Source organism: Hemiscyllium ocellatum, chromosome 37, assembly GCF_020745735.1.
Source record: "Hemiscyllium ocellatum isolate sHemOce1 chromosome 37, sHemOce1.pat.X.cur, whole genome shotgun sequence".
NCBI lineage: Eukaryota > Metazoa > Chordata > Chondrichthyes > Orectolobiformes > Hemiscylliidae > Hemiscyllium > Hemiscyllium ocellatum.
The window spans coordinates 25,096,714-25,124,254 of record NC_083437.1 but is presented as its reverse complement, the minus strand read 5'-3'; the positions used below and the strand labels follow the sequence as shown (position 1 = coordinate 25,124,254).

At 39.8% G+C, this 27,541-nt stretch overlaps 1 protein-coding gene across 1 annotated transcript; it reads left to right on the top strand.

Moving 5' to 3' along the window:
* The first annotated feature begins 134 nt into the window (after positions 1 to 134).
* emc1 (ER membrane protein complex subunit 1) lies at positions 135 to 27,397 on the top strand. The gene is made up of 22 exons (XM_060852072.1): positions 135 to 241; positions 2,590 to 2,717; positions 2,818 to 2,883; positions 3,242 to 3,335; positions 4,471 to 4,599; positions 5,205 to 5,331; positions 6,433 to 6,582; positions 7,223 to 7,390; positions 7,997 to 8,068; positions 11,087 to 11,185; positions 11,673 to 11,769; positions 12,744 to 12,860; positions 15,597 to 15,796; positions 17,732 to 17,881; positions 19,117 to 19,278; positions 19,927 to 20,046; positions 21,042 to 21,179; positions 22,216 to 22,389; positions 23,372 to 23,582; positions 24,066 to 24,150; positions 24,707 to 24,836; positions 25,798 to 27,397. Exons 1-22 carry the CDS (start codon positions 153 to 155, stop codon positions 25,975 to 25,977), a joined length of 2,886 nt encoding a protein of 961 aa, XP_060708055.1. The 5' UTR covers positions 135 to 152; the 3' UTR covers positions 25,978 to 27,397.
* The last annotated feature ends 144 nt before the right edge of the window (positions 27,398 to 27,541 follow it).

Here is a 27,541-nt window from a genome sequence, read left to right as displayed (position 1 = left end):
TTTATATCTGCACACAGGATTCGCACATAAGAGCTTGCCGAATAGTATTTCGCGCTGTCTGGGATATTGGAGGACCAAAGTCCGCGAGCATTCTGGGATTGTGGAGGACTGTTATCTCTGTACATTCTGGGATATTGGAGGACCGAGCAGTGATGGTGGTTCTCTCTGAGATTTGGCTTCTTTTCGCTCTCTTTGAGTTTTCAGCGGCGATTTACGAGGATCAAGTCGGGAAATTCGACTGGTGAGTTCCTAGCAGGAGAAGCCACTGCTTCCTGGAGGGTTGTATTATAAATAAGAATGTTGTTGTTGTTGTTATCCTGGAGCCGAAGCTTGCCCTTTCCCTTAGAAACCGGGTTTGGAAGGGCCTCAGGGGGGAGCGACTGGTTAGTTTTATTGCAAGTACTTGGGGTAGGGGCGGGAACAGACCGCCTATACTACCGCCACTCTCCGAATCCCAAACCTGTTGAGGAAGAGGCGGAATTCCTGACTAATGCAAATTCATTGAAAACCCTATCAATTGACTGGAATTCGATAAAGTTTGAGTTTAATCTTCATTTGGAAAAGAAGAATATAGAGAAGTAACATAAATCAAATCGTACAATTTTAAGGATGTGCTGGAACAGAGCGATTTGAAGAGGAGAAGCGGTGCAACTGGTTATACTAATAGGAAGCTTCACAAACACAAGGGCACGCATTTAAGGCATAGTAATTCACGTTTTTGAAGCAGTGTATTATTATCACTTAGAAATGTTCAGCATGAAAAGGTGGTGAAAGAAACTTCAATAGTAACTTTCAAAATGTAATTTGATAAAATAAACGAGTATTTTGCATCAGGATTTACTCTGGAGAAGGACGTGGAAGATATAGAATATGGGAAAGTAGATGGTGACATCTTGAAACATGTCCATTTACAGAGGAGGTGGTGCTAGATGTGTAAAAATGCATAAAGATGGATAAATATCTAGGACCTGAGTAGGTGTATCCTAGAACAATGTAGGTAGCTAGGGAAGTGATTGTTCGTCTCCTTGTTGAGATATTTGTATCATCAATAGTTACAGGTGAGGTTCTAGAAGACTGGAGATTGGCTAATGTGGCGCCACAATTTAAGAAAAGGTGTAAGGACATGCCAGGGGACTATAGACCAGTGAGCCTGACATCGGTGGTGGGGCAGTTGTTGGAGAGAACCCTGAGGAACAGGATTTACATTTATTTGGAAAGGCAAGGACTGATTAGGGATTGTTAGCATGACTTTGTGCATGGAAAATCATGTCTCACAAACTTGATTGAAGTTTTTGAAGAAGTAACAAAGAGGATTGATGAGGGCAGAGTGGTGGACATGAGATATATACATAGACAAGGTTCCTCATGATAGACTGCTCAGCAAGGTTAGATCAAGGAGAAGTAGCCATTTGGATACAGAACTGGCTTGAAGGTAGAAGACAGAAGGTAGTGGTGGAGGGTTTCATTTCAGACTGGAGGTGGTGTGCCACAGGGATCAGTGCTGAGTCCACTACTTTTTGTCATTTTTATATAAATAATTTGAATGTGAACATAGGTGATATAGTTAGTAAGTTTGCAGATGGCAGTATAGTGGACAGTGAAGAAGGTTACCTCAGAATACAACAGGATCTTGATTTAATGGGCTGAGGAGTGGCAGATGGAGTTTAATTCAGACAAATGTGAGGCGGTGCATTTTGGAAAGGTAAATCAGGGCACAACTTGTACACTTAATGGTAAAGTCCCGAGGAGTACTGCTGAACAAAGAGACTTTAGAGTGCAGATTCGTAGTTCCTTGAAAGTGGAGTTGTAGGTAGATGGGAAAGTGAAGAAAGTGTTTAGTATGCTTTCCTTTATTGGTCAGAGTATTGAGTACAGGAATTGGGAGGTCATGTGTGGCTGCACAGACATCGTTTGGACCACTTTTGGAATATTGTGTGCATTTCTGGTCAGGATTGGAGGATTTGAGCTATAGAGAGAGGCTGAATAGGCTAGGGCTGTATTCCCTGGAGTGTTGGAGGCTGAGGGATGACCTTATAGAGGTTTATAAAATCATGAGGGGCATGGATATGGTAAATAGATAAAGTCTTTCCCTGGGATGGGGAGTCCAGAACTAGAGGGCATAGGTTTAGGTTGAGAGAGGAAAGATATAAAAGGGTCCTAATGGTAACTTTTTCACACAGAGGGTGGTGTGTGTATGGAATGAGCTGCTAGAGGAGATAGTGGAGGCTGGTACAATGACCACATTTAAAAGGCATCTGGATGGGTATATGAATAGGAAGGGTTGAGACGGATATGGACAAGTGCTGGCAAATGGGACTAGATTAATTTAGGATATCTGATTGCCATGGATGAGTTGGATCGAAGGGTTTGTTTCCATGCTGTATACCTTTGTGTCTAAATAATCTTCAACATTGATGGTCCACGGGGAAAGAGTCGGAAAGTGACTAAGTGGATTGCTTTTTCCAAAAAAGATGGCATAGGTGTGTTGTTTTGAATATTATCTTTCTATTTTGACACATTTTGAATTAGTGCTGTTATCACTATTTTCTGCAGTGGCCAAATACATTACATCTATTTTAATTTTTTAAGGCGACGCCAATATGTTGGAAAGCCTCGGTTTGCACATTTTGATACACCTACACAGAATGCAAGGAAACTCATGGTTACTACAGAGAATAACGTGATTGCTTCTCTCAACTTAAGAAATGGAGAGATCAGTGAGTGTTGTTCAGTTGACATTGCAGTAACTTATTCCATTGTGTGCAGATTACAAACCATCACTAACCTCGACATTGTTGTTTTTGTTTTGATTTGCAGTCTGGCGTCAGGTGGATAAACAAGGACCTGAGGGAAATGTGGATCTGATGTTGTTCCATGGACAGGGTGGGTGTGGTTTGTTCAACTCTATAAAATTTGTGCTGTGCATATGGCTGTCTCTGGGAGTTCTGATTTTTCTGTGGAAGCCAATTATGTTGTTCAACTTTGTGTAGGATTAATTCTATTTGCAATTAGATCATTAATCTAACGTCCCTCGAATGAGGACAATAGAAAAGTGGTGAATGACAAAAAAGTAGCAGATGGAATTAACATGGGTTTAAAAATAGTAAAATCAGAATTATTCTCAAAAGCAAGAGTTGACTGATTCCTTTTTAATGTTACACTAAATCTTAACTATTCTGTGAATTCAAATTAGAGATTTTTTATGGGTTCAACAAGGTTTAGTGACTTTGCTTTTTCATAGATGCATTGACTGTGTCAGGAAGAGGGCGATTGTTGCGCTCATGGGATATGAACATTGGTGGCTTGAACTGGGAGATCTTGCTTGAGCCTGGAAGGTGAGAACTGTGTAGCTACTATAGCATTGGCACCCAAAAATGAATGAGTATAATTACAGGAACAAACTCTCAATGAGGGTTTTTCCTGCAGCTTGAGATCATAGCTTCTTACATTTTCTTTGTTATTGCTTTGGTTATACATGATAGTAATTGTGCAATGGATTCTAGCTAATGTCACCATAATAAGAGCACTTTAATATTAAACATTTCTCAAGTCCTCGATCATAGAAATGCTTCAACATGCCACCTTACTTAAACTTTATCCAATACATGGTTGAAACCAACAGAGCAGGAAACTACTGAGTCCCATCCCCAGTCTGGTAGTCTGAGTGGTTCAGGATAGAGGAAGAGGACAGTGAGTTGCAACAATACCATATCCCTATTCAATAAATCTTGTTGGAATCTTTGTATGTGAAGAAAAGGTCAGAGTCATATCAGCCTTGATAAGGATGCCTTTATGGCCATATTGTCTGCTGGAAATGCCTAACAGGTGGATGTGGCTGATTATTTTGACCAGAAGAAAACCCTTTATTACTGAGCCACTGTATTCTTTTGTGGAAAGGAAATATTGGAGAAAAGAGCAAAAAAAAAATTTTTCTTAACTGCTGCTATGAAGTACCAGATCATTTGGAGTATTCCGGTCAGTGACTTTTCAGACTAACCAGTGAATATTCCTTGGCATTAAACCTGCGGGAAAACATTAAGATTAGAAACATTAGTTTTGCTTTATCAATCTTACTTATTGCCAAGGATGGAGAAAGATTGATGGCTAGAGTTAGTTTGGTGACCTTGAAACTAAATTAATTCATTACATCAAAGTGGAACTGTACTCTTCCAAAAGAAAAATTGGCTGCAGTCTATTTATGGAACATAAGCGATTCATATCTTGCACACTGGTTACCTAGGCATGAATTATGATAGAATTTTATTAAAGAGAGAGGTTCGGTGATAGTGCTCTTACAGTTCATTTTGGTCCTAAGTTTGGATGTTGGTTAGTGATGGTAGGGGCTCCAATATTTTCATCACATGGCTGACCAGTAGTCTCTCCCACTTTTATCACATGCAATTGATGTGTGTTGGAAGGATTATAGTAATGACTGTTGTTGCTTGTCTGATTTTTAAAAGTTTGTTTCAGTTTTCAGACAGGTTCTCTTGTTGGCCCTGCTGAGGGAGTAAAGTACATCGCCATTCTGAAGAAAGCCTCCATTTCCCTCCATTATCTCATAAATGGTCATCAGAAGTGGAGTGAAACTTTACCAGAAAGGTAAAGAGATATCACGATATTTTATGCATGACATAATCAGGCTTTGCATTATATATAGCAAATCTTGGAGAGACAAGGTTACAGTCAGAGCTTTGTAGAAGGCTACTGCCTTTCTCATGCTAATAATGTGTGCATTTCTGCTGATGCAGAGTCACAAGGGACTTTAAACTGTGGTTCAAGATCTTACATTTTCTGCTTTGTAGGTGGTGTCTTTGGAATCTGTCTTTTCTATTTAATGCCAACTTGAGGTGAACCAGCATAAAATAGTTTTAATATAACTTTTGTACTCTAGTTTCTATGTCTTGCACTGCTCTTGAATCAGTGCTGTCTGGTAAGGGCAGCTGTTTTCTGTCATAGTGTAAGGAAAATGTAGTTTGACTGCTCTCGTACTGATTTGAAACATAACTTGCCTCTCTTGATGCCTGCATTGCCAAACCTATTCAAAAGAATCTAGGCAATTGAAGGTTTCTAAATAGTTTTTTGTTGTCAAGTGGTAGTACATTTCATATTAAAATTTACATTTGCATATTTAAAGATGGGAGAAATTGTTGATCAGGTGATTATGTGGGTGGTTGTATAATGTATCTCTATGTTTAAACTTTCAGTGAAAAGGTCCAATATCAGCTCCTGTACTCATCAGGAAGTGGTGCAGTATATTTAGTGGGGATGGTTGCTGGCTCTCATCTTGTCATCATTCGGTATGACATTGAGGATGGAAAAATCATTGAACAGGTAAGGTTGCTTTGGAAATAGGGGGTTGAATACAATAGAGAAGTGAGCATTTGTGTTGAAGTAAAGCAATAGGAGAAAGTAGTTACAGAGCAAGTAGTGCCTGTTGATGGAATTAACTTGGTGCTTTTTGAGTGATTTGAGTTCACATTCGATCTGGTTCACTCCTATAGTTTTACTCTTCGGTGGAGATCTGATTGCAAGTCCTGTTAGAGAATGCAAACCCTCTTTGACTGCTGAAACATAAATTAAACATAATTCTAGGTATTTAATGTTTTTATTTGCTTTTATTCATTTCTGTTCTTTTCAGCTCATTTTCCTTCCTGATTGTATTGATGCCTTGCGAGAGTACAGTATTCTGTTGATAATTTGTCCAAGTGGCCATTTTTCACATTTGTATGTTTCAAGGAGAGGGTGAAGAAATTAATTTGATTATGGTCCCATGATATAATCTCCGATCCGCCCCATACTGCAATCGCAAAGGAGACTTTCAATGTAGTGTTACATAATTATTGAGAGAGAATCCTGGCTAATTTATTGCCCACTGAACTGAGTGGCTTGACTGCAGTCAATTGAGAGGACAGATAAAAATCAACCATATTACTGAATGTCTGGAGTCACATGTAGAACAGACAGATGAGGGTGATAGATTTTCTCCATGGAAAGGATGTTTGTGAATCAGATGGGCTTCTATGACAATTGACAATGGTTAGCTGATTGCCAATAGATCAGCTTTTAATTCTAGATATTTTTATTTGAATTCAACTTGTACCAAATGCTATGGTGGGATTTGAACCCATGTCTTTGTCACTATTTGACCCATTGTGCCAGACTATTTCTCCTGAGGAGCACTTCATGTGCCACTATTCTGCTGTCCCAACCCCACGCCGCACCTTACAGATTGCTCCCCTTCAGATGGCAGTTCAGAAGTCAGGAGTAGCGATAAAGCACAAGCTGTCTGCATTTGTCTCGCCATGAAACTGAAGAACTGAGCACATTGCAAAAGCGATGAGCCATTAGTTTCCTGTCTTCAACCATTGTACAAAGTAGCAAGGAAATGAGCTGTTTTTCTTTGATACCAAATTTCCATTATTTCCTGTTTAGGTGACTGTATCAGCCCCCTGGATTCGACATTTGTGGGACCTTTGTGGGATTGTTGCAGATGGGATCTTGACATGCATAGACAGGGAATCTCACTCTCTTTGGATATTGCCATTGGAATCTGAACATGAACCCGAGCAGATTCTTTTACAGGTGAGGACTCAGTATCGCAATGTGGGTCACCCATTCCTATTCATCCCGAATCTGTATGATGCAAGTACTTTAATTTTGGAGATCATCTTTTTAGTTTTAATTTATTTTGCTCCTCATTCTGTTCTCCAGTTTGTTTTTTGTTATTTTCATATGGGTGGGCACCTGAACTCAGGCCATTGATGGTGCTCTTATGAGGTATGAATGTGTTTGCATGTTGTTTCCTTGAAAGGTTTCTTTTCTCCACCTTTTGAGGGAGAGCTTTGCCTTCATTCATTATCTTCCACAGCCAGTGAATTATGGGAACCTCTATCAAATCACAGCTGGCTATGGAATCTTGCTAAGTAATGTGATGCTTGGAAAACGACAAGTTTGCAGGGCAGGTTATAATTTTAATTGAAGCGCTGGAAACATTTTCACAAACATGTCTTGGTGGTCTTTTGGTCTGAGAATTCAAGTGTCTTTGCCTTGTGGGAGTCATGCTTTTTCAGCAGTGATGCTTAATTGCTGAACTGTTTATGGTTGCTGCACAATTTGGGAACAAAAACAATTTTAAGGTTTGATTTGGGAAGAGTAAATCTTTTTGTTTTTGTTGCTTTCATCTTCACTACTTCTCGCATTTCCCTCTATTTCTCCCTTGTAGTCTCTAGAGCTGGAACTTCCTGAAAAGTTTGAGGGAAAGATTTTAACAACCCAGTCATCTCCATTGGTGGCATCGTCTGCTCAATTCTGCCTTCAATTGTCGGAGTCCCATTACGCATTATTACAGCTGCATGAGGGTGTAGTTACCCTACTACGCGACTTTGTGCAGGTGAGAAATGAATGACCATTGAATGCTGAATACTCCACATAGAATAGCTGCTGTTGTAAATACATAGCTATCAGAAAGACCATGTGGTCAAAGTCTAGTAACTGCTTGCTTTATTGTGTAGAATTGCTCATGAGAAACGTTGTTTGGTCTCTGATTATCTTTAATCTTTGTTTTGAAGCTTGGCGTGTATTCTTATGGGAGACAGTTACCAGCTGGGCCACATCACTTTGCACTTTGTTTCGCAAGCCCTAAAACATTGAAGAGAATGAATTTCTCCTGCTGGGACACTTTAAAATCAGATCTTTAAAAATAAATTAAATCAAGTAGAACCCATTCTGGGAAGCTTTTAAAATATTAATATATTTGTGGAGTCTAAGTTGAAGAATTTTAATGGCATATACGTATCTTGAATTTGTTTTATGCTGAAGGAAATAGTTGAGAGTTAGGACACTGACAATAGCACATTTATTGTGAGAACGGGGGAGAATGAGGTAAGTGGATTTGCATTTTAGGACTAGCCAGATGTCTTAGTAATTTCTGTTCCTATTCATTTCTGTATCTTCACTTACTGTTGTTCTTTCAGCCTAATTGAGTCCCTTTTTGCAGGCTGTGTTAGTTTCCTTTGCTACAACTGGTGACAAAGTGGTGACCGCTGTAATGACAGCCAAAAACAAAACGGTAAGGACCTTCTTCAAACTGAAGTGAAATGCATTTTGTATTGTAGGCTGGCTTTTACTTATTGAAACTTTGCTGTACCTGTGCTGGGAACATTCAGCACCATGTGAAGGGAGCTTTACGCTGGAACTAACCTATGTTGTCCTTGCCCTACTATACAGAGAAAGTGAGAATTACAGATACTGGAGATCAGAGTCGAGAGTGTGGTGCTGGAAAAGCATAGCAGGTCAGGCAGCATCTGAGGAGCAGGCAAATCTAAGTTTTGGGCATAAGCCCTTCATCAGGAACAAGATGTGTGTGCAGGTAGCTGAGAAAGCGATAGGTGGATGAAGGTGAGGGAGAAGGTGATAGGTCGTGGGAGGGGGGTAGATAGATGGGAAAGGTGATGGACAGGTCGGAAAGCGGTGCTGAGTTGGAGCCTTGGGACTGGGAGAATGTGAGAGGAGGGGAAATGAGGACGCTGTTGAAATCCACATTACCCCATTGTGTTTGCAGCGTCCCAAGGCGGAATATGAGGCCTTCTTTCTCCAGGCGTTGGGTGGTAACGGTTTGGTGGTGGAGGAGGCCCAAGACCCACATGTCCTTGACTGAGTGGGAGGGAGAGTTGAAGTGTTCCACCACGGGGTGGTGAGGTTGGTGGGTGCGGGTGTCCCAGAGATGTTCTCTGAAATGATCCGCAAGAAGGTGTAGAAGAGACCACATCGTGTGCAACGGATAGCGTAGATGTCATTGGTAGAGGTATTGGTAAATTTCTGTCAAATGTGGAAGGATCCTTTTGGGGCCTTGGATGGAGGTGAGGGGGGTGGTTGAACCCTTCCACCCCACCAACCTCTGCATATGTTGCATCATCCTCCGCCACTTCTGCCACCTCCAAATGGACCCCCGCCACCAGAGATATATTTCCCTCCCCACCCCTATCAGTGTTCCGGAGAGACCATTCCCTCCGTGACTCCCTCGTCAGATCCACACCCCCACCAGCCCACACCCCACTCCTGGCACCTTCCCCTGCCATTACAGGAATTGCAAAATCTGCACCGACACCACTTCACTCACTTAACATTCAAGGCCCCAAAGGATCCTTCCACATTTGACAGAAATTTACCTGTATCTCTACCAATGACATCTACCGTATCTGTTGCACCCGATCTGGTCTCCTCTACATCGGGGAGACAGGACGCCTTCTTGCAGATTGTTTCAGAGAACATCTCTGGGACATCTGCACCCACCAACCTCATCACCCCTTGGCTGAACACTTCAACTCCCCCTCCCACTCCATCAGGGACATGCAGGTCCTGGGCCGCCACCACCGCCAAACTGTTACCATTCGACACCTGTAGGAAGAATGCCTCATATTTCGCCCTGGGACCCAGCAACTACACGGGATGAATGTGGATTTCAACAGTTTCCTCATTCCCCCCACCCCGCAATTATCTCAGTCCCAAGCATCCAACTCGACACCACCCTTGTGTCATGGAGATGTACAGCATCCATCACCTTTCCCATTTTTCCACTCCAATGCCCCTGACCTATTACCTTCTCCCTCACCTTCATCTACCTATCCCTTTCTCAGCTACCTTCCCCCCCCCCCCCCCCCCCCCCCCCGCCCCACCCATTTATCTCAGCCCCACTGCCCACAAGCCTCCTTCCTGATGAAGAGCTTATGTCTGAACCGTTGATTCTCCTGCTTCTCGGATGATACCTGATCAGTTGAGCTTTTCCAGCACCACACTGTTGCCCTACTGTACACCTTGAATGCTGAGCTTGAAAAATCTCAAAGACAACAGTCTCGGCAACCTCAGAAAGTTCAGAGTTAAGTGAAATGAATAAGAGAGTTTAAAAATGATAGATGGAAATGATTGAACTGAAATGAGTTAGAAAATTAAGTTAAAATTGGAAAGCATTTTAAATCAAGACCTTTAGCAAGTCATCCGTAGATTATCCATTACCCTCGTGCTGTACAAGGTAACTCAGATAATGTATTGTTTGAAAAGGTAAGGAATGTTATACCTTGAAATGCATTCTTCTGCTAATGCCACAGTCTTGTTCTTAATTAAAACAAGTATAAGTTATGCAGAGAATGTCAAACATTTCAAACATTATTTTTTGTTAACAAATGATCCGAATAACCATGTTACGCTGAAGGTTCTTTTACATTCGGAGTTGGTTTGGATCTGATTGCAGATGACTGACACATCTGTCCAGACTTGCTGTCCTTGGATTAGAAAATGAAGCTAATTTGTCCCAATACACAAGTATGCACATGGAGCAAGGATTTTAGTCACACTCTTGGCTCCAAGTCCAAATGTTCTTCATTCAAGCTGTCTTCCAGAGATTGATCACATAATCTCACTGACACTCCAGTGCTGAACCAAGCAAATGCTATATTTTCAGTGATGTTCTTTCAATGTGATGTTAAATTGACAGCCCCATCTGTCCCCACAAGTGAACAAAAACAAAACTCATTCAAAGAAGATTGGGGGAGGTTCTCCTTGGATTCTTGGTCAATAGTTTTGCAACCAGAATGCTTGCTTAGAATATTTATGCAGGCATGGTTGCTGAAATCTTAAGACATCCCATTTCCTTTCCTGCTCCTACTCCACTATGGATATTTTATAATTAACCTGTTCAGAGATGGTATACCATACCTCCTGGAGTAGGTGTAACTTGAATCAACATGGCCTGGCTCAGCGTTAGGGACACAGCGGGTGCACCATGCGAGTCTCAGCCCACTCCAGTGTAATATCGATTGGTCCTGTGGGTCAGGACACAGGCTGGCTATCTTAAAATCCATATCTTAGTATGGAAACAGGCCCTTCGGCCCAACAAGTACACACCAACCTTCCAAAGAGTATCCCACCCAAACCCATTCCCCATTATCTTACTTTTACCTCCGATTTAATGCACCTAACCTACACATCCCTGAACACTATGGGCAATTTAGCACGACCAATACTGCTACATGTTGGGAGGGTTTGCCTGTAAAGTATTTTTTTGGATTGCATAGTTCATTATGTCTTTCAGGCTTTTGGTATCAATCTGTATTCGGCAGAGAATGGTAGACGGCTGTTGGACACAGCTATGAACTTTAACCTGGATCCAAACTGTGGCCAACCTGAACAGGTGAGGTTGTGATTAAGGCAGTAGTTTGAAGGATGGATATGAGTAGAGATTAAAAGGTGTTTGAATCCTTGCAGGGCAAGGGCTCAAAAGGACCCTGGGTGTGAGGGAAGTTTCTGGGCAAAAACACAAGGGTGGATGCTGTGAGCGATGAGGGGACTCAAGGTGAAGATGGTGTTGTGTAGAAGAAGTTGAGATCAGCCACATTTCTTTATTGCATTGGTTTCATGTAAGTACAGAAGCCACAGTGGGGTTCACATATACCTGACTGAACGAATAAAGCAGCTGCAGGTGTATCATTATTGAACTGTTGCAAAGTAACAAACTTGGAACTTAGTTGCAGTTACACACAGGCTCTGTTTTATTTCACAGTTTCCCTGTGTATGTTATAAATGAAGTAGAAGAAACATTTCTAGTACATTCACAAAAATACGAGATTCCCTTGTGACCTTTCGTGCAGTGTTTCACATGTTTACCTTTTCTCCCTCAGCTCTATATTCACGCATTTCTGAAGAAAGATGATTCTGTTGGCTATCGCGCACTGGTACAGACCCTCGACCATGCATTGATCTTCATCCAGCAACCAGGTGCATGATTAATCTGTGCAGGATCTTGTCTTTTGGGGTCAACAAATACAGTTACCCAATATGTTTTTGCATGTTGAGCTGCTTTCTTGGTATGAATGGCAGTGCTGCAATTTGTAAGGAATTAATAGTGTATTATTGAGGTATTTTCTAAACCCGTCGCTTGTTTTAGATTGATTTTAAATGGTTAGCCTCTCTCTCAATTTTTAAGTATATTTAATGACTGTTCTATTTATTTCACTGATATACGATATCGTTGTTATTCAGTACCACAGGAAATAATTGGAGACGGTACAAGTCAGCAAAGGGGCATGCATTTCTGCATGTTTGCGTTTTAGGTTGAGTCCCTAAATTTGACCCCTAAATCTCTAAATCTTCACTCGTGCTTCTTGTCATTGACTTCCTGTGATGGGCATCAACTCTGAATCAAGAGGGGCAAATTTGCTTCGTAGTCTGTGAATCATGAATTGTGACAATACTAGCAGCATTGCATTCCTACCAATTCTTGGAAGGTGGCATATACAGCTTTGCTTTCATTTCTGGTCTCACATGGAATTGAAACAAGCTTGTTTGTACCTGAGAAAGGGTCGTGTGGTGTCTCCCCCAGTTAAATTTGAGAAATGGGTGGAATTTCTTTCCACTCCATTGATCCATGCACTGAGTTATAAATTGACCAGTACTGTTGCAGGAAGGTACACAACAAAACCTTGGCTTTGCCACTGAAGGAAAGTCTGGATTGATGGTGAACTGCTCAGGTTTGTCTCCCTAAATGTTGGTGAAAGCAGATTCCACTGTGGGGTGGAATTCAAGTGAGTAGGGCAAAATCAATTGAAAGGAGGAAGTAATTCCTTGTGTCAGGTCATCCTGCTCCTCTCCTCACTACAGCAACTGGCTGTCAGTGGTCCCAGTGATTGGCTGCATATGTTGAAATCTTTGGATTGTAAAATAGGTGTCAGCATTGTCCACTGCTTTTACAGGTCGGATTGTTTGGACACGGGAAGAGGCATTAGCAGAAGTAATTACCATGGAAATGGTCGATTTGCCTCTAACAGGAACACAGGCAGAACTGGAGGGTGAATTTGGGAAGAAAGCAGGTATTGTTTAATGCCCTTGAAACCAACTGTTACTAATTTTATAAGGAAAGAGTAAGGAGTACTTGTGTCATACTTGCAGTTGATAAAAATTGAAATGAAGAGAAGCCCTGGTCCTTGATATTAACAGCTTTATTTGTTTTAGTTCATTGTCACTTAATGCACAGTGACGGATGGGAATGATTGAGTTGCCATCTCGAAACACAGATTTGAAAACCATTGTTTGCCGTTATGATTAATTGTGGCTGATGGGTAAAATATTTTAGCTGTGCTATCTTGGTTACAGATGTGATTGTAATTCTAGAAGTTGAAAACTGAGATTTTTGGATAAATCCTTCAATGAAAAAGCTGACTCCATATTTCTAGGTCACTTGGCAATTCCTTCCTCCATTGTGCAAGCCTCTGATTTAGGGTTTGAGTAGAATTGAATTTCTAACCCATAGTTTGTATTAAATCTTTTGGCTGCAGGCTGGAACATTTTCCTGTGATCAGCAAACTGTGATTTGGTTTGCTGAATCGTGAATCTGTTTTGGGTGTAGCATTGACTGCAGTAGTGCAGCACACTGTCAGTAAAATGGTCTTCAGTTGTTCTCTGTAGTACAGCTGAGACTTTGACTGATCATTTTACATTTGATTTTAGCAAGCAATTACACATCAATTTAACTTTGGTGGTTGGGAAACTTCCAAAAAAAACAAGAATTCTCGTCAAAAGTAATAGTCACATGGACAAATTTGTGTTTAACTAAGGAGATCCAGAATGGACTTCGTAAAGGAAAAGCATGTTTCACAACCAACCTAATGGAGGAATTTGATGTGGTAACGGAGAGGAATCATCAGGGAAATGCTGTAGATGTGATATAAATGGAGTTAGAGAAGACAATTGATATTGTACCACATAACTGTTTTGAGAGCAAGTTTGAACTCATGGAATGAAAGGGACAGTGGCAACATGTGTCCAAAATTCACTGAGAGAAAGGAAGCCGAGCAATAGTTAATAGTTTTTGGACGGTGGGGGATCACTGATGGGACCTTTTGTTTTTCCGAAATATATTTATCAACTAGACCTTTGTTAAAAGGCACAGTTTCAAAATTTGTAGAGAAATTTTAAAGCTTTGTAATTTGTAAAGAGGATAGTGTAGAAGTTGAAAAGGATTTAGAGAAGTTGGAGTTGGTGGACAGGTGGCAGACAAAGTTCAATATGATAGTAAGTACATGGAGAGACAGTATAAAAGAAAGGGTACTATTCTAAAGGGTGTGCAGGAGTAGAGAGACCCAGATGTATATATGCTAAAGTTATTGAAGGTGGTGGGCCAGGTTGTTAGAGCAAATAATGAAACATACAATATCCTATTTTGTTAATAGGGGCACAGAGTACAAAGATAAGAGTTAATGTTGAACTTGTATAAAACATTAGTTTGGCCTCAACTTTGTGTCCAATTCTGGGCACCACACTTTAGAGAGGATGTGAAGGTATTTGCTAAGAGTGTGGAAAAAGTTTACAAGAATAATTCCAAGGTTGAAGCAGTTCAGAGAATAACTTGCTGACAATGGGATCCTTGTCCTTGGAGAAGTGAAGGCGAAGAAGATATCTGCTCCAAATATTCAAAATGGTGAGAAGTCTGGACAGAGTAAATATAAAATATTCCCATTTATGAAAGCATTGAGAGGGCATAGATTTAAAGTAATGTGTAAATAAAGCAAATGTCATACGAGGAAAATCTTTTTCATACGGCGAGTGGTTATGACCAGCCTGAGAGTTAATGAAGGTAGGTTCACTTGAGGTGTTCTGAGGGGAATTAGATTGTTTGTTTCTTTCCAACTCATCAATTGCAAGATTATGGGGAAGAAAATGCAGGAAAGCTACAGAATGCGCTGAGTGACTTCCTCCTTCTGCTCTGTAACAGCTGAGATTCAATCACATTAATGTAATGGCCTGACAGCTGTAGCTGACATTGTCTTTATTGTTGGTGTATGAGAGGATACTGCATGTTGTGTATTGCCAGTATCTCATTTCATATAGTTGCACCAATATTCTTTGATGCTGCAGTGCCACGCTAGTTTCTCACTGTAGTTTGGTTCCATTGGTCGCAGGACTTTTCCCAGTTCAAAGCTCAATTTACATCTTGAGAGTAGAAGAGCAAAAGCTAAAAATGCTGGACATTTTCTTATCATTCAAGAGTCATCTCCTGCCTAATTGAAATTCCCTTATAAACAATGAGACGGCAATGTTGTAGATGCAGTGAAGGTTTATGCTACACGTTCAACTCTTAAATACTGCTTTCTTTGTTCATGCTGCCTTGGAACCAGCTGCACAAGGTAGTATGTTTAATTGATAAATTTGTTGTGTCATTGTCTTTTGGAAATTGCAAACATGTTTTCAGAACATCCATTAACGTAGAAACTTTCTTTGGTAATATGCATTGTTTGAGGACTGAATTAGACACCAAGTTATTTGCTTTGTTAATGTTCAAATTCTAGAATGTGAATTGTACCAGCTTTAATTGTTGACTGATCACAAAGCCTCCTGTTATATGTCAAAATCTCTTTGATTTGGGGTGGTTGTGAGTGGACAAGACTGTGGGTGGTAGTGTTAGGTGGAAGAGGACTAATGACTGCTTTTGAGATGTTACCCAGAATGATGTAAGATCACTGTCCTAATGCACTTATGGATGGGGGGTGTTGTATACGATGAAATTTGCTTGCCATATCCACTTTCTGACTTTTGATGTATTCTGACAGATGGTCCAATGGCAATGTTCATGAAGAGACTGTCCTCCCAGCTAATCCTTCTACAAGCATGGAGTTCCCAGCTGCTTAAAATGTTTTATGATGCACGAAAACCACGTAGCCACTCAAAGAATGAAATAACAATAGAGAATCTGGCCCGGGATGAATTTAATCTGCAGAAGATGATGGTGATGGTGACAGCGTCTGGAAAGGTAATGGTCCTGAGTCACGGTCTTGCATTGTTATGTTTCCCATTTAGTACTCAATATTCTGCTTCATATCCACACAATCACAGCTTAAAGCTGTGAATATCAGTTAGTTGACAACTTATCACAACAGCACCTGATCCTATCCTCAGTTGCTCCCAGGGACTTTCCAGCATCAACACCGAGATTATGATGAAGAGCAGATTTTAATATGAAACTAAAGAGTTGTGGTCACCTATCATTCTTGATGCTGGATTAACATTTTGTTTTAATTGTGTGATGGAGAATAATATTTTGGATTCCAATATGAGCTTTATATCCTGCATAGAATTGTTTCATGGTATCCCAAAGTAATTTTATGGCTTCATTCAGTGGTCTGAAATTTTTTTATTTGGTTAACATACTTAACTTTTCATACTGATCTGACTCTGACCTCCATACATCTTGTAATGACATCTCCTTTCCAGCAGCTATTGTGCCATAATGATCTTCTCACTTTATTTTACGCCATTGAATCTTCCAGATTTGAATGAGTATAAGTAACCAACTTGCAGTCTTTTAGGAATATGGGAAAGCTTGGTGACTGACTGACTGGAAATTCATAGACATTCTGTTGATGAATTTATAGTGGGAGAGTCAGGTCATTTTTAAATACAGTACAGCAAACCTTTTATTAACCGGCACATATGGTGCCATTAAGAGGATAAGGAAGAGTTATGCAGAACCACAGTAAACCCTGACCAAACAAAGCCAGATAGCAACATCCCTTTTTAAAAAAAAATCAATGTCAGAACACACACCAAATAATAGAAACGTTATCTGCGGGATACATATCACTGTTACACTTTATTTAAAGTACAGTATTATGAACTAGGCCAGACCACTCAAAACATTCCAAAGCAGGCAGCCCAGACCATAACTTAGCACTTTGTTTCAGTAGGTCTACAGTGAAAATTACCCAGAGTAAGTTGGCGAGATTGACTACTAGATTTTTAAACAGACAAACACTTACTCACAAAATTACACAATGAAACACAAAGAACAGAATAAAGAACCCCTACAGAACTCAGTATATCCAAACTAGACTTAATTATGCTGTTCCGGGTACACACAATAGTCCCAATAAGCAAACCCACTTTAAAACCCAGTATAAATGGAACACATGCTTACAGGTTGAAGTTGAAGGGCAGAAGGAGAGTTTCCACACAGCTCCCTGCTGAACTCCACTCCAGTTCAAGACTAAATAAACTGCTCAGCTACAGAGCTGACCACTCCCCTTTCATTATATAGCTCACTTCTAAAACATGGCCACTTTGGCCTGAAGTCTCATCTGTTTAGATTTAAACAAAAGGCCTCTCAAAATCTTTTTCATCTGTACCAAACCAGACTGATTGGAGCCTGGCCTGATTTATTACCCCTCTGAAAAATATCAAGGACAGAGCATCCTTGAGCCAAGGATCAGCTTTTAGGGAAAAAAAGAGACTAGCTTTGTGACAACAGGTACTGAGACATTGCAGTAGATTGTGCTGTTTGAGTTATATAATTTTTGTCCGTTTTATTAAGGGTGCCACTTAAAATAAAGTGTGGACCTTTATGTAGCAAAATGTACTAGAAAAGTCAGAGACTGAACAGAGAATGTGAGGGTGAAAGCCAAATGGGGGACAGAGAGATATAAAGTCATAATGTATATAACTTGTATATTTCAGGCCTGCACATTATTATATTAAATTTTATTATGGATCTAACATGAGCATTTGACGTGAGCACCTGACAATATATCAGGTGTTCATCAGTTCGAACCTGTTATGTTTCCAGCACATGCATATTCATTTCACATTTGTTCCTCTGACATTGTTAAATGCTCCCGTGAATGATGTGTAATACTGTTCTGTGCTCAACACTCTATCTGATGCTTTCAGTGCCAAATTGTTTCTCTTCCAGCTCTTTGGGATTGACAGTAGCTCTGGGACTATTTTGTGGAAGCAATACTTTGAGAATGTGAAACCAGGATCCTCCTTCAAATTGGCTGTGCAACGAACGACAGCTCACTTCCCCCATCCGCCACAGTGTACCTTGATTATTAAGGACAAGGTCAGACCGCAAACCCGACTACAAATCTGCTCATGGGGCTTGTGCATCATGTGATCTGATCATTACAATGTAGTTTCAGCTTCAAGAGTTTCATGATTTCTGATGTTGTAGTATCTTGATTCTGGTATTGAACATATTCACACTAATTGAGTAGAGATCTGCATTTGTTGGGGCGGGGCTTCATTTAGTGCAAAAGGAAAATATCCTCTGTTTTTGTAATGTTATACACTCAGGTTTAATATTAGACTATAGTTTTTTTTAAATTGCTGACTAAGCTTGAGGTATGATGCTTGAAGCTTTCACTAAACGTTCAATCTCTTGGTTTTGAAGAAGTGTATGGATCTTTATATTTGATGTGCCTCTGATCTGAGATGATTTGTGGTTTCCATATTAGAAAGGTTAGAGATGATTTATATTTGAAAAAAAAGTCTTGCATTTGCATAGCAGATTTCACAAACTCAGGACATCCCAAAATGCATTGCAGCCAATTAAATAATTTTTTATTGAACAGTTACTATTCTAATTTAGGAAACATGTCAGTAAATTGGATGTAAGGTTGCATCAAAAGCCAAAGATATTATAACCAGGTCAGGACACGCAAAAAAAACCTACTCTGTTCTTCTTTGAACATTGCCATGCATTCAACAAAAAATTCAGGTAGTGCCTTGATTTACCATCCAATTTGAATATCATCCCCACTGATGGCATGTGGCTTTGTTGGTACTGTGTTTTGATCGTGCGTTTACCTATCTGTACTGACCATCTGCTAATGATGCATTTGCTCAGTACTGATGTTCTGACGATGTAGTATTTTCTCAACACAGCCAGTCCTATTACAGTGCCCAATCAGTACTGCCCTACTGACAGCTGCTGCTTGGAGAGTGCAAGACTCATTGACTGATTCCAGATTCAATAAAATACACTGAAATATGGACCATAAGAAAGCTGCTGTCACTGGAGAGGGAAAGCAAAGTGTTTCTAAGGGCTATCCTCTTTTTTTTATATTTTAACTGTCTCTGTGCCCACCATGCAAGTATAAGCAGACAGCAACTGGAGCAATGTTTAATGTTCTTGAAAGGTGCTAGATTAACACATGACAAAAGCTCCATTGTCAACCAGTTACCTAGTGTGCTGCTGTTCACTTCATGGGAAGTTTTCAATTTAAACAAAACTACTTTTCCTAACTTTGTAAATGACATTGATTAAGTAACTCCATTCCTTCCCACTCCAACCAGGAAACTCGGCTGAGTTCTCTTCATGTTTTCAATCCAATCTTTGGAAAGCGGAGCCAGATCAATCCACCAGTTCTAACCCGGCCTATTCTTCAGTCTTTGCTGCTTCCGATTATGGACCAAGATTACGCAAAGGTCTTACTCCTGATTGACGATGAACACAAGGTAATTCTGGATGTCATTTTGAGACTGATGTTAATTCAAAAGGCTTGGCCTCTCAATATTATTTTAACGTTCTTGGCAATGAGTTGTAGTATCGGCATCTACTTTTTGTGGCACTGTTTCAGATCAGTAGGCTGCATTGTTGACTTGTCTGAGTGCCAGAACAGTTTCCATATGTATACTAGTTAATCATGAGTCACAGAAATAGATTATTAATCAAACCATCACTTGTTGAGCCCGTTTTTAGTTATGTTTGGAGAAATGCTTGGGAGCCGTTTTAATTTTTTTTCATCTGTGCTTTGCACTGATCCTTGTTGACACTAAGTTCTGCTGTCACTTTACTTCTTTGTCTCAACAGTGTGTTTGCAGGCTGCTCAACTATAGCAGGCTTCATAGTGAGCATATTCTTGACTTCACCCAGTGCCACTCATTTATTGTTGTTAGTTAAATAATCACAAGTAGGAATTGATGATCTCTCTCCTTAAATCAGGTATACTGTGTTAACTAGTAACACACTGACTGGTTGAGAATATTTACCTGGCCATACCTCCTATATTTTTTCTGTGACCATGTGCTGGTTTTTGTACAGAATATTGTCTCATTACAAAACAAAGAAGGAGGTCTAGCTTTGCTGTTTTATTATCATTGCAGGTGACTGTCTTTCCCTCTAGTAGAAATATTCTGCAGCAGCTCCAGGATTCTGCACCTGTAATTTTTTTCTACCTTGTGGATCCTGTTTGGGGGAAGTTAAATGGATTCCGTCTCCACAAGGTAGTGTTGTCAGTTTTACAAACCTCTATTGAAACGATTTGCAGTATCAATAATGTTTTGTCTTCTCATATGTTACTGTCCAAACATGTTTTAATTCTGATCTAGGTATAGCACATGTGGTATGGTAGCTAAATTTTGGCACTGTCTTTTTGTGTAAATAGAATAATAAACTGTGACATACTCATCTGTAGTCTTAAGATCTGGAATGTGATTTTAGTTAATGTTGTGGATATATGTTGGATGTCTTTCTATAAATGGAAATCAAACAGCATAATTAAATGTGTGAAATTAACTTAAATGTCTAAGGTAAACTTTTGAAATACTTTCTCAAGATATGAGGAGTGGTTTGGATATTATTGAGTAGCTTTTGAGACTGGTTTGGAAATTATTTAAAAAATCAAATTCATTGGTTGGAAACTGGAGCTGCAGCTGGGGTAAGGATGGTAGATGTCTTTTCCAACATCAAATGAATGAATCAGTTGTTTTCATAGTAATCGAATGGCTTCACAGTAACTTTTATTGATGCTGTCTTCTTATTCAGTAATTATTAACCTCGACCTCTGAATCACTAGTCCAGTAGCATAACCAAAATATCATTGAATCCAATATATAACCAGTGCACTGATGAAGTCTGGTCCACTAACAAGTACTCTAATGTAGTTTGTATGATACTTAACTCATAATCCAATGATGTATCTCATCTACCATATACTTGCACTATCAGGGCCACAGCATTTACTGGTGAAAGTGATGTGTTGTTCTGTTTGTTCCCTCATGATTTCCAACGGGTGAATTAATCTCTTACACTGGTTTGGAAAGGATTTGAGTTTCAGAACAGCTGGGGACCATCGTAAATTATGCTGCAATCAATGTGTTAACTTTTGGTTTTGTGGCATCAACGGAAGTGAAACTTCATTGTCTTTGGAAATGGTGTCTCAAAGAATGAGAACAGGCCTTATCAGCGAGCAGTTTAATAGTGATTTCCTTTCCTGCAGGATCTTAGGACAGAGGAGATCTGGGAGGTGGTGATTCCAACAGAAACACAAAAAATAGTGATTGTGAAAGGAAAACGTTCGAATGAGCATGTGCACTCTCAAGGTCGTGTTATGGGAGATCGCAGTGTCCTCTACAAGGTATTGGCAGCAGGATCATGTCATATTACCAAGTTTCAAACTCCCATGTGTGTAACTACAAAATGTTACTTCTTTTAAATATTGTACAACATGAAAAATCCCTGTTTTAATTTTAATATTAAAGGTATGTTTTCAGCAATAAGGTGTTCAAATATGCCATTGACCATAACATGCCATTGCTTTTGCATGCGATATTAGTGCACCATTGGTCTCCACCTGCAATTTGATACAAATCAGTTTCTCCACCTTGGCTTTACCATACAGTAAAGAGCCAACTGTAGTTTGAGTCTTTCCTGGGGTTAGTGCACACAAAGTAGTGGCTTGTCTGGGATCAGTCTTGATTGTGTCTGATATCTCTACGTAACCAACTGAACAATTGAAAATCAAGAACCTAAATATGAGCAGATGCAGTCTCCCCTGGATTTTGTGATTTGGTCTACTTGACTGATTAATTAGACTCCGGGAACCAGTTCACAGAGGATGTATGCTCTGTGTATACACCAATCAACACCACTTTCTGGTTGCTAGCCATTTCACCCCCACTCCAATCAAATAAACTCCCTTGGCAACATATCCATCCAGATCCATCTCCGCTGTCAAAATGAGGCCATGTGCAAACCGGAAGAACAACACCTTTATATTCCACCTTGGGAATGGCCTCAACATGGAGTTCACCAGCTTCAAAATCTCCCCATCACAACTTCCTCCAATGTCCAGCTCTCTCTGCCTCCTTGACCTGTCCTAACCTGTCCATCTTTCTTCTCATCTATCCACTCCATCCTTTCCACTGACCAATCACAATAACCCCCTACCTGCATCCACCTATCACGATCCTACCTAACTTTCCCTCAGCCGCACCCCTTCCTCTATTTATTTCTAAACTCCCTTCCCCCTCCCCAGTCCTGATGAAGGATCCCAACCCGAAACATCGACTTTCATGCTCCTCTGATGCTGTTTGACCTTCTGTGCCTTACTAGCTCCATACTTTACTTTATTGCCATTTTTCAGACGGTCTTCTGTGTAATCTGTTTTTCAGTATCTGAATCCTAACTTGCTGGCAGTGGTTACTGAAAGCGTTGATACGCATCATGAACGGACCTTCATTTGTGTCTACCTTATTGATGGGGTGACTGGACGAATCATCCATGAATCTGTGCAGCGGAAAGCAAGGGGACCAGTTTATGTTGTACACTCTGAGAACTGGGTGGTGGTAAGGATGTGGAATGTGGTAAACTGTAAATCTGTGGGGGTCTCTGCCCCCGAATAAATGTTTGTTCCGAGCTTAAACATGCTCATCTTACCAAATTACCATTTAGTGGACGGACTTAAGGATTTCTGACTAACTCCTAACCCCTTGTCCAGTTACCTCTACCTTTTTATACCTTCCTCTGCACTTTTAAGAACTGTTTAAAAATTCAGTTAGTTAACTGTCTTTCAGTTTCTGCCCTGGCATTCCCTGTATTTCTTTTCTGCTCCATGTGAATAGAGGTACCTTGGTTTGTAAAAAAAAAATGTATAACGTATGTCTGCGTTCAAAGTTTGTGAGAAGATTTGTAGCTCGGGTGCCCGTTGTTGTGGTTTTGTTTGCCGAGCTGGTGAGACGTATGTCTGTGTCTTGTTGGGTTAGTTGGTTTCTGGTGCAACTTACAGTTAAGCCCAATCCAATCAACTATTTTCCGTCCATTTGTTCTTTCAGAGGGAGCTGTTGCACTTCAGTTGGAAGTGTTAAAATATTGATTCAGTATTTTGAGCAAGTTTGGAGTTAATGTGATTTGTGTGGTGAACAAACTGTATTTAGTCACAGTTGTAGATTTCTCATTTATTGATTTTTGAAATTTAAATTTTGCAGTAACTGGGGGAAACAAAATGAAGTTCTACACCAGTGTGTGCAGTATCAACCCCATCACTGCACCCCAATCAGAATCTCTGTGGGCTGCATTCTATAATGTCTTAGCTATGGGCACAAGATTTCAAGTTGGGGGACATGTGATCTTCTTTTCTTATTTTCTATGCAATAAATATGTTGTGTTGGGCATTTTATCAGGGATTTGGGTACAGCCCCAAAAAAGTCAAAGGAACTTTTTTTCCTGATCTGTACTGTTCCTTAGCTGTAGTTAATCCGATTTAGATTCTCTGCACTGTCTAGACTATGTACATTTAATTCTGTTCTGTTATTCTTTTCCCACCACTAGTACCAGTACTGGAACACCAAGTCCCGAAGAAATGAAATGACAGTTTTGGAACTATATGAGGGGACAGAGCAATACAATAGTACCGCGTTCAGCTCACTTGATCGTCCTTTCTCTCCCATCATTTTTCAACAGTCTTACATCTTCCCTTCAGCCATCAGTCTTGTGGAGGCCACAATCACAGACAAAGGCATCACCAGCCGTCACCTGTTGAGTAAGTGACTTTTGGGGTCAATGGTGGTGAAGCAGAAATGCTACTTGACTAATAATCTAGAGGTCCAGGTTAATGCTCAAGGAACCAAGGTTGAAATCTCAACATAGTTGGTTGAATTAAAGTCCAGATAACAAATGTGGATTTGAAAGCTATTCTCTGTGATGGTAACTGTTATCTTAAAATAACATCTGGTTCACTTCATGTCATATTGGGAAAGAAAGCTACCATCCTTACTGCAGACCCACAGCCATATGGCTGACTCTTCCTACTCCTGAAATGGCTTACCAAGACAATCAATTATGGTAGTTAAAGGATGGACTAGAAATCTTGGCTTTGCCAGTACCACTCATAAGCATGATGGGTGAATTAACCCTTTTCCGTGCTCTAAGATTCCACAATTCAAGACTTCTCATGGTTGATCTAGGTTAAATTACCTTTTTGTTCTCTACAATTAATCTCAGACTGTGCTTCTCTATCTTTCAGTTGGTCTGCACTCTGGAGGAATTCTTTCTTTGCCAAAAGCATTTCTAGATCCTCGACGGCCAGAGGTTCCATCTGAGCAAAGTCGGTGAGCTGACAAACTTTCACTTTCCTCGGTTGGGCACTGATGTGTTTATGGTGCAGAGGCATTGTCTCAAATATGAGATATCTGGTATACGGAGGAACTTCAATTATCCGAATGAGATGGGCGGGCAGTATTTTGTTTGGATAATTGATTATTCGGTTAATTGATTCAATGCCTCTCCTCTGGGTTTTCTGAAGTTTCCCTTTTGCTCACTCTGCCTGCCTTGCTGCCTATCTTTTGTCTCGAGGTTTGTTTGTGAGCAGCCACACACTTGTGTGTAAGAAACATGCAGCATTGCTGAAGCCTCCTGCTCCATCCACCCCAACCCCACCACCTCCATCATTCAATGGGATTGACATAGCGAGCATTTGCTATGTCTGCTCCCTGTTCAGGAGACTATGCAGCAGCACACTGGGTGCGTTTCTTCTCTTCCTGAACTCCTCCCGCTAACACCAACTCCATGATGCACTTAGATTTGTATTTAGTTAGTGCTGTTGTACTGTTTTGAACTACCAGAAATTAAAGCTATTTTTTCTTAATCCTTTTATGTTATCTTCAGGGAAGAGAACTTGATTCCATATGCTCCAGAACTACCAATCCGATCAGAGTGGTATATTAACTACAATCAGTCTGTTTCCAGAGTGCGGGGAATTTATACAGCTCCTTCTGGTCTGGAGTCCACATGTTTGGTCAGTATGCAAAGCAGTCCACATATGGCATTGCATTTTCAGTTTACAATGTCTTCTGTCAAAGGACTCTGCCATTCAACCCATTAAGCTTTTTTTTACTGTCAAGTGAAATGGCGATCTCTGGGATGATGGAAAATATGATGCTTATTGAGAGAATTTCTCTTCACTACTTTTTATAAATTACATGTATCATGATCCATAGATTAATAGGATATGAGCTCTTACTACTTTATTTTACATTCATCCAATATTCAAATCCTTTATTTTGTTTCCTGCTTCAGTTCATGATAGAGCTTGAATGTTACAGACTACACTGCTGATGGCCTAGTGTTAATTTACAATAGATGGAAGAATATATCCAGTGGACATGTTTGATCCTTCCCTTGTCCTAATTCCCAGAAGAAACAGCATTTAGCCAATCTATGAACTCTAATTTTCCAAAAAGTGTTGTCTTTTTTGAAGGATCAGAAGAAGAATCAGCATAGTGCCCTTTTTAGAGTACCACTATTCTGAGAAACAAAAGTCAATCAAACTTAAAGAATATGTACAACATTCTCACCAGTTGAAAATCCTATTAGGACAGGTATCCTATGGCAGGAGTTTATATAAGCAAATGAAAATGTATATTACAGTGACACATATGCTTCGTATCAAAATTTATTTACTGTCTTTATACACTAGATATCCCAGGTTTTGTAAGTTGTCAAATGTACTAATGGACACTGTTTGCTCTCCAGTGTCATTTAATATCTTGGCAAAGAAGTGCAGCAGGCCATCAGAACAATCTGCGCCTTGAGCTCTGACAATCAGAATCTATACTAAACGGCATTGTGGTCTGATCGTCCACATCCCAGACTAGTGTCAGATAAATGTGATTTGTATTTATGGTAAGGTTCACCAAATGTCACCAAGTAGCAATGTTGAAATCAATTTGGTGATTTTTCTTTTTTTATTATTGTAGGTTGTTGTCTATGGACTGGACATCTTCCAGACTCGTGTTTACCCATCAAAGCAGTTTGACGTTCTAAAAGATGATTATGACTATGTGCTCATCAGCAGTGTCCTGTTTGGGTTGGTTTTTACAACCATGATCACGAAGCGCCTTGCCCAAGTGAAACTCTTGAACCGAGCTTGGCGATAGATACCTTTGGCAATGAAGAAAGTGATGTCTTGTAGCAGAGCGGAACAGAAGTTGGGTGTAACTCTAATCAGGGATCTCGATAGAGTTGATACCCATGTACATACAATGTATATTTTTTGTAACACACTCTCGCTATGAGAAGCAGAGTGATGGACACTTTCAAAAGTAGATTTTTAAAAAAATTGGTTTAATTGCTGTAAAGAAAATAATTGAACTGTTTCTATTAATCAGAAATTTTTTTGAGATGAAAGGTATTTTTGTTCCTGCAGAGCTTGGAGTTAATAGGGGAGCTACTGAAAGTGATGTTATGATTAATAGCAAAGCTGAACTTGAATATTTCCCAAAACTGTGCTTTAAATCTTTTAGCTTTTGTTGTGTTCTGGAACTAGTTGATATTTAACAATAGAACATGGATGTTGCATCCTGCTCAGGTTCCCCTTAAACATGAATGCTGGAGAGTAGTTTCATTGTTCAATCATTGGACAAAAGCCTCGGGCTTGTACACAATTTAAGTTGTCCACCATTCTGGTTTGTTTCCTCAGCCATTGTTCCCAATGTTCCTTTGTTATACAGAGTTTGAAATGTTGTCAAAATGTCTGATTTGTAATGCTGAGGCACTGCCACCAGATGTTGCTCAAGTTGTCTTTTTTATCTGGATAGGCACTAGTTCCACATGGTGTATGGAGGTTGTACTACATCCTTCGTCCTTGGGCATTATCTTCAGTTCCAACACTCCTAAGTGGACAATAAATTGGCAAATTTTATTTTCGTGTCATGTTTATGTTGATTTCCTCCCAGTGTAATTAACAATCCCATTTTGCAGTGTTGCATGTTGATGGTATTCGTGAGGAGTGGTTGTTAGATGATTGCTGACTGAGTATTTACATTAATTTGAAATAGTTGTTCATTGTTTCGATTGAAATTTTGAAGTTTGCGTGCAAAGGAGATGTGGGGTGTGTGTGCATGTACCTTAAGCGTCAACTGACAAATGTCTTGAAATACAAAAAAAACAGAAAAATTTAACAGTTGCAACTTGCAAGTGTACCCTAGGAATAGAGGATTTTAGTTGTTGATTATTTTAATTTATGACGTTTAGTATTTAACTCCTGAAAATCTTGACTGGGTTTTAGAGCCAACTTAAAATGTGCAATGGTTGAGTCATTGAACAGGATTAATGTCTGATGTGTGAATATCTGAGATTCTAATCATGTGCCCAAGTTTCAGCATTGTTTTGTGTGAAATGGGGTTAGAACTACAGTGATCTTTGGGTTAGTTACATGTCTTTCCCGTTCCTGTAATTCTATTGAAGTCATATCAAAAACATTGATACTTGAAACTAATACATGGAAATCTGTTAAATAGTAAATATTAATTTGTTTTATGGGTTGTTTTTGAAACCATGAATAAAATGTTACTGTAACATGGAAATTGTGTTTTTGAGCTTCAGATGGAGATTGTAACATTTTCCTAAATATTATGCTTTCAGCAGTTAATACATTAACGAGAACTAAATCCACAATAATGCTTCCTCAATAGTTTTAAAATTCTAAATCTAATGGGAGAA

Bases quoted from the DNA above. Each gene is read 5' to 3' on its own strand.
- emc1 (XM_060852072.1), top strand. From the start codon at position 153: ATGGTGGTTCTCTCTGAGATTTGGCTTCTTTTCGCTCTCTTTGAGTTT. The intron at 2,718-2,817 runs GTGAGTGTTGTT...TTTGATTTGCAG, and splicing joins CTTAAGAAATGGAGAGATCA to TCTGGCGTCAGGTGGATAAA. The intron at 11,770-12,743 runs GTGCATGATTAA...CTGCTTTTACAG, and splicing joins GATCTTCATCCAGCAACCAG to GTCGGATTGTTTGGACACGG.